The sequence below is a fragment of the Kryptolebias marmoratus genome, linkage group LG4 (genome assembly GCF_001649575.2).
Source record: "Kryptolebias marmoratus isolate JLee-2015 linkage group LG4, ASM164957v2, whole genome shotgun sequence".
Taxonomy (NCBI): domain Eukaryota; kingdom Metazoa; phylum Chordata; class Actinopteri; order Cyprinodontiformes; family Rivulidae; genus Kryptolebias; species Kryptolebias marmoratus.
This window is the reverse complement of record NC_051433.1, coordinates 30,434,335-30,441,979: the sequence shown is the minus strand read 5'-3', so window position 1 is coordinate 30,441,979 and position 7,645 is coordinate 30,434,335. Positions and strand designations below refer to the sequence as shown.

The 7,645-nt window shown below is 40.4% G+C and overlaps 1 protein-coding gene across 1 annotated transcript in view; it reads left to right on the top strand.

The window, feature by feature from the left end:
- Positions 1-630: 630 nt before the first annotated feature.
- LOC108246081 (integrin alpha-5) overlaps positions 631-7,645 on the top strand; it is a 71,585-nt gene continuing 64,570 nt past the window's right edge. The window contains exon 1 of the mRNA XM_017433435.3: positions 631-950. Coding sequence (XP_017288924.1) covers positions 772-950 — 179 coding nt within the window. The 5' untranslated portion in view covers positions 631-771. The remainder of the gene's footprint in view (positions 951-7,645) is intronic.

Here is a 7,645-nt window from a genome sequence, read left to right as displayed (position 1 = left end):
TGGAGAAATCCTCCAGATGACCCTCTATGTGAATCGCCTCCTAAACAAAGTAAGTATAAGTCAGCTTAGCTCAGGGGTGGGCAATCCTGGTCCTGGAGAGCCACCGTCCTGCATGTGTTCCTTGTTTCTCTGCTCCAACACACCTGATCTGAATCAATGAGTGATTAAGAAGTAGGAGCAGTTCCTACTAACAGCAAATCCATTCTTGTTTAATATCACTTCAGAAAACAAACTAATCTCTACTTCATTTCCTCCTGGACACATTGTACATTTTGTTCCCTTCAAAGTAAAGCTTCTTATTTACCTCTGCTTCCTGTGAGTTGTTGGTACTGCCTTTCTGCTCCATGAAGTTAATAAAAACGATCATTATGACACTCTTTTGGCCATGCTTGATCTACACCAACAGTATTGGTAATTTATTGCCATGCATACACAGAAAACCAAACATTATTGATGCTCACGTGGTATAAAGATTATTAGTTTTATCCCACAGTTATTTGACTTTTTCTTTCTGAGAAGTTTGAATCACAGTTATATGAAGGGATCCGGCGGTCTGGGAACCTTTAAAGCTCCACCCCAGATGTGTGTGTGTGGGTGTGTGTGTGTGTGTGTGTGTGTGTGTGTGTTTACATGTGAACCACTGCAGGGGACATGTTGGAGCTGCGCTGCGCTCTCACCACACACTCCAAAGTGGAAAAGCCCGGCCCGCACAGGACCAGGACGGATGATGCGTATTGCGCTGAATGAAACAAGGAGCTGTGAGCAGAAGAGATGGCCGCCGCTCCTGGACCTCCTCCTCCGGCTCCAGCCGCGCTGCTCCTGCCGGGACTGGCGCTCGTGATCCGGCTGTGCGCCGCCTTCAACCTGGACGCGGAGAGCCGGGTGGTGTTCACGGGACCGCGCGGGAGTCACTTCGGTTACTCGGTGGAGTTCTTCGGAAACTCCAGCAGGTAGAGTCACACAGAAACACGGTGAAGGCGGGGGATAGTGTTTTTACCTTTGTGAGCGCGTGCTCATCTGCCAGACAGCAAAATATCTCATGAACCGGTGGACGGATTTCATCAAAACTCTCAGAAAGTAATCACTGGATATACATCCACAACTGATTCACTTTTGGAGTAAATCCAGTTCAAGATGGCCGCCACAGTTAATCAAAAAGTAAAAGTTGAAACTAGCTGTAATTTCTACAGATAGTGGCCAAAATGATGTAGTAGTAGCTGAGAGTCATGCACAGCAGATATGCTGAGCAGGACATGTCATCATATTCCATGACATTTTCAGTGTGTGTCCACAACTTTATTTCTCAACTTAAGACGGTTTAAAACTGTGCATTCCTCCAAGAAACTGTTAGACCTTTTATTATTTAATTATTGTTAAGTTTATGCAAATGTCTGAAATAATGCACACTCTCATTTGCACTTTGATCTTCTCTACACACACACACAGGCTGAATTCCAGCCCCAGTATGATTGGAAACAGACACACACGTCAGAGAGGAGGGGGTTAACCCACAGAATAGTAAGACAAACACGACTCTTACCCTGAATGTGGCACCAAAAGGACAGTGAGGCTCTGTTTGTGTCCCTGACAGCTGAAGAACAACTTAAGGACATCAAGTCAAAGATCATCTTCCTGTGCAGAAACTCAGCGTCACCTGGTTTGGGTCAGACTTCTAAATCAGTATGAATGAAGTGTGAGGTTGATCAACCAACCCTGCTGCCGGCTGCATGGCGCTTCAGGAAAAAAGCAGTACTCATATAAGCTCCATCGTGGGCCATGGCACTAACTGAAAACAGAAGTACTGGGTGATCCATAAACCACTGAGAAGGGTGTGTGTCTTCAGGTATTTCCTAAACTGTTCATACCCTCCTCATTTTTTTAATGAGATAGTGTTTTACCTGTAGCCAGAAAAAAAAGTCCTGTTTTCATAGACTTAAGGTCTCCTTCAGGAGCTGCACCTTTACAACAACTGGTTTCATGTTGATTTCAGATGAAGTACGGAGCAATCTGACAGCCTGTTTGGTTTCAGCAACACAAAATACGTCATGTTTGTGACTGATTCTATTTGACCGGGTGTGTTGAGTTGGGTTGCAGTACATGGTACAGCTTGGTACTAAACGTGTATGTTTCAAGTACGTACCTGGCACTTACTGGGTACATACCAGGTACATACTTGGTACCTATGAGGAACAGTCTGTATTACAAAGTGACTTATCGTGGTCTATACAAATGAATAAGACTGTGACTAAAATGAGCAGAGACATTGCTATAATCTGATGTAATGCTCATTTTATGTCCCTGGAAATAAGAAAATTAGTAATAGTCTTTAGTCGTTTGTCAGCTTGAATACTGTTCAGTTGTTTGGTCGACTGCTTCAAAAAAACATCTGGATAAACTGTAGATAGTTCAAAATAAAGCTGCAAGTTTAGCACTTGGATGTCATTTTAGAACCAATGTTAATTTCATGCATCAATGCCTGTCGTGGATGAAAGTCAGTGATAGACTAGTGTGTAGTCTTCTTTTCTCCTTACACAAAATCTGGACTTTACATAAACCGTTTGGTCTGTTCTCCCAGTTGATACTTATAGTAGACATGCTTTTAATACGAGAGGAGCCTCTGTTGTTACTTTTATTCTACCTCTGCCTAGAACTAACGCTCTTAAAAGACAGTGATGTATAGAGCCAGGGAGGGCTGGTATCAGTGGGCTAGTAGGGCTCAGCCCTCCCTGGTGTTTACAATATAAATGTTAAAATACCTAATAAATGCAAATTTAAAATATTGGATCACATTTTGTGAAATTTATAACAAAACTGGTGCCAAACAGTCCCAAGAAAATCCCCAAGTCTTTTCAAAGGGCTAACTTTTTCAGCCCCAATCATGTCTTTTGTGGTACAGAATGATTGACAGCTGTCTTGTCCCGCCCCCTCAGTTTGCTGCTCATTTGGGCTAATTTAGTTCAGCCCAGGGTCAGCCCAAGGCCTCAGGCTTTAGCCAATGAGGGCGGACAGACAATAACGTGCCTCAAGCGCGAGTGTACGTGGGCGTGGTTTATCATGGAGTGAGCGAGCAAGATAAACATAAACGAGGTGAATTATTTAATTTCTCACTCGTTTTCCTTAATGTGTGGACAAACCGGAAGTGAAGAGGTTGGGAGCAGATAGACACAAGGATATTCACAGTTTTCCTGTGACCTGGTTTCAGTGAAAGGACTGGCTAACAGCAAGAGTAGCTAACAGATCTTTAACGAGGAGGTTATTAACATTTTTGGATCCCAGAAAAGTTGTCTGAGTGAGCTTCTCTTTAAATAAGGTAGGATTCATTTAAAAAAAAGAAGCACTTTACAATATTGCATGTCTTGTTTGGTTTTACCTTATCAATGTGATTAGTAATTGTGTCAGGGAGTGTGGTGCAGTGTCATGCAAAGCTGTTTGACTGGGAAACATCATCTGAATGGTTATAGCTGAAACCCTTAATGAAGGGAATGAAGTATTGGACAACTGACGGAGGCTCTGTGTGAGCTTGGTTTTGGTGGTGGTTTGTTTTAAGGTTGTCTTTGTGAGGAAAAAGGACATAATGTCAATTTATAGCAGGTTTTCTTTATTTCAAATTGAATGCTTCTGTTGTTGGAATCCAAACTGCAGAGTTTTATTATACATCTGTTAGCCCACCCTACAAATATAACCACCAGCTGCCACTGAATAGAGCCATATCACACAGGAACATGTTACCTTCTAGATTTACACTGATTAGTGATCATGGAAGGTTTAAAAAGAATCTATAATGGTTAATGAAAAAACATTTGATTGTCTGGATGTGTTGGTTTTATATGCGTAGTGTTGATTGTCAGTGTTTGTTTTCTAAATTTAGTCAAAATTGTTGTAGTTGTTAATTTATACAGTCCTGCTCACCATTATTGGCAGCCATGAAGTTTAAGTACATATAATGGAATATTTACTGAAGGAAATTCATGAAGTGAAACAACATTTTATTGCTGATGCTTGTGCTTGATGCAAAACAGCAAATGATCAAAAACATTTAAAAAGATAAACATTATGAGGAAAACAAAGAAAAACATAATTTTTACCATGCCAATGGTATTGGCACCCTTTGCTGCAAATCAATATGAAAACCCAATTTGGCTCACCTCTGTTGCAAATCACACATAAAGATCACTTGTGATGGACTGCCTCCACACATATGACATGAATTAACCAATGAATGATCATGAAGATATTCACTCTGCTATGCAAATCATGAAGGGGTGCCAATAACGGTGAGCAGGCCTGTATTTCTGTTTGGTTCTTTTTAATATATATTATTTAGTTGCAATGTTTGTGGTATGAACCCCAGGAAACATAGTCTCTACTACGGTAGGGACTAATGGGGATCCTTAAATAAAAACAAATAAAACAAAACTTCACCATATACTTATAGAGTATGTACCTGGTACTTACATGGTACATACCTGTTACATACTTGATATGTACCTTGTGAGTACCAGGTACATATCCTTTAAATACCAGAGAACAAGTCACTTCATAATAGAGCCCGTTCCTCGTAGGTACCAGGTATGTACTCCGTAAGTACCACCAGGTACGTACCCAGCATCTTCTAAGTCCCAGTTACGTAGTTGGAAAGTGTCAGGTATTTACCCAGTAAGAACCAGGTGTGCACTCAGGATGTTCAAAGTCCATAACCGGTCAGTACCCTTAGTTTGTTTCTGTTTTCTGAATTGAAGGTTTGGGTTACCCCCTGAATGCCTGTTATCTGAGGCCACTGAATGTATCAGTCCAAAGGTTTACTCAGCTCCCAGCAGACTAATACATCCAACAGACTCAGGAGACATTAGTCGTTGGAACCATTGACAGATAGACCAAGTGTCCCCACCTTCTCTTGTTTTTGGAAACTGAAGCCAGCTGGACTCAGTTTATGGAAGCTGCCATGTTGTATTTTTGGAACCAGTATCTGCACACTAGTAAAGCTCCTTGTCAGCTCATGATCATGGTGTCACATCAGCTTTGTTTCAAGCTTGAAATCACTAATTACAGCTAAATGTATTGTTAAAACAAAACAAATATATGAACATACAGCAGCTAGGTAAGAACTATGTGAACCAGCAACAGTTCACACCTGAAAAACCTTCCAGCTGGCAAGAAAGAGTGGTTTATTTACGGCTTCATCTTCCAGGTTCCCATCAGAGGTGTGTTAATATACAGTCTAAAATGGATGCTGTTCAATTGAGCAAATAGCAACAAACTAAACAAACAGTGTCATGCAAAAGTGTAGATGTTTCATTTTAGCTAATGCATTGTTTTTTCACACCACTATGACATTTTTCAGAAAAAAATAGTTTTATAAGCTTGGAAAACAACCTAAATTGACGTCAGTTTGGCTAACCATTAGTCTAGTCCAGAAGATTTCTGCCCTTTTTATCACCCTCAGAGCTCGATCACTGATATCAGGCCTGATCAGTACTAACTACAGATAACTTTTTGACAGAACATCATTTGACCAAACTATCCCACTAAAGCCAGTTTATACGCAAACATCGGTCATGGCTTGAGTGAGCTGTGATACCAACATAGAAGAGCAACCATTCATATTGGCACTTCAGATGATCTGTTGTCTCTGCAGTAATTTTTCCCAAATGGCTGAAAATAATATGTCCACACAGCAGAAAGGGCACTTTCTGCAAAAATACAAAATAACAAAATTGTGTAGAATGCATATTCTTTGCACATAAATGTAACTGCAGCTTTAACTAATCTGCTCTACCTTCATTCACTTTTAGAAGTCTTTGTAACATTTGCAATAAATTTACGTTATTGGGGTTTGTTCAGTTGTACAAATAGAGCTGTAGAAATAAACAAACTCATATCTGCGTACGTCGGCCAGATGGTGGTGATGCTTAATGTCTCAGTTTATCCAGAATGCTGTCAACAGCTGACATGTCTTTGTGATGTTCTAGTTGTGCAATAATCTCTTACACAGGAGGAAGTTCATAAAGTTGCGTTATTCAAGTCTTGTCATGTATTTTATTATCTATTCATGGGTCACAGCTTCTGTGCAATGAATGGAGCTTGCACCAAACAACAAACCGTCCCATCTCACAGTTCCTGACCTCAGACTGTGACCGTGCTACGCGTCAAAGATGTGGATCAATACATATATGCACTGTTCCAGGTTTGAAAAATTGCATACACCTTTTTTCCTCCATTGCATTTAAGTAGTAAATAGAAACAATCACAGTTTACCCCTGGCTGACCAGACATGCCAGCTGTTAGAAGCATTAAGCAGCCTGATTTCTATTAGGGTGCTTCAGAACAAGCCATAAACAGTTGGACTCATCCAGCCAGAACACACTTTTAGTCAGCTGTTCACAGCTGCTGTAGACCTACAGAGGATGTAATACATCACCTGAAATCTCTTGATAGATGATGACAGAAATGTGGTCCATGACAGATGGTTTGCGTCTCCAGAGTTTATGTTAACTCGTGAAAAGAAGGCTGTAGCTTGACCGCGGACATGAAAAAACATCAACTTTCTTCTACAGTTTACAGTTCGTAGAATAGGCGTACTTTTTTTCCTGAAAGGAAATCTGTAAAATAAAGATTTTTGGGTTTCCTTTATGAGTATCTCCATGTCATATTTGCATATTTGTCTTGCATTTCTACATACAGTATCTTCCATATGTGATACTTATGATACATATGTGATACATTAACCTGATCTCCAGCAACGCCAGGCTGCCACAGATTTATTGTTCAGGTAAAAAAAAAATGTATACCTTATATATAGAACAATAACAAAAGTTACATAGCAGTGAGCCAACAATAATGTTGCACAATTTCACGCTACGCTGTGTCATCGGTCTGCCTGCACTGCCACAGCATTGTGGAGTTTTTTGTGTAACAGTTGTTGCCATTGCTTGTCTTTCTTATCCATCTTGTTCGAGCTGTGAATCAGTGGCACAGTCCTTTGTGTTCTTGGCTGTGTGTAAATATCACAATGTCATGTAGATACTGATATCAGTTTTTCAAACCGAGTACAAGTACTTGCGTCAGAATTTTTGCTCATAATGAGCACCGATACAACCAGTAATAAATGCCATTACACATTTTCAAAATGTGTTTGAAAACCAGAGGAGCGTACTAATAATCTTATCTCCTCAAATGGAGCAGGACAGCAGCAGTCTGGTGATTGGGGGGTTTGTTGGGAAGCTCTTGCTCAGATCTGTAAACTCCCAGGGTCTCTTCTGATCAGTCACAGACTGGAGCTATTTCTTGCTGCTGTTAGCAAACTCTTTGGGTTGCTTTTTAGACGTTTTATCAAATTTCTTGTGCTGCAAGCGCTAGACTTCATTCTTCGTCTTGTCAACTTTGCTGAGCAGAATTTACAATCTGATGTATTTTTTCCACCATCATTCATTGTGAAAAACCTCCAAACAGGGTTTCCCCCAGAAAAGAGGCTAAACCCGGTGGTAGGTGTCTGATCACCGGCCGACCGTGATTTATTTAAAAAAAAAGATTAAAGTTGGCAGGAAAGTTGAAAATATGGCTTTTTATTATGTGATATTGTAAGATATTTGTGTCAAATATTTACACAACTACAGTTTTACAAAAAGGCACTTTTGAAATACTTTTT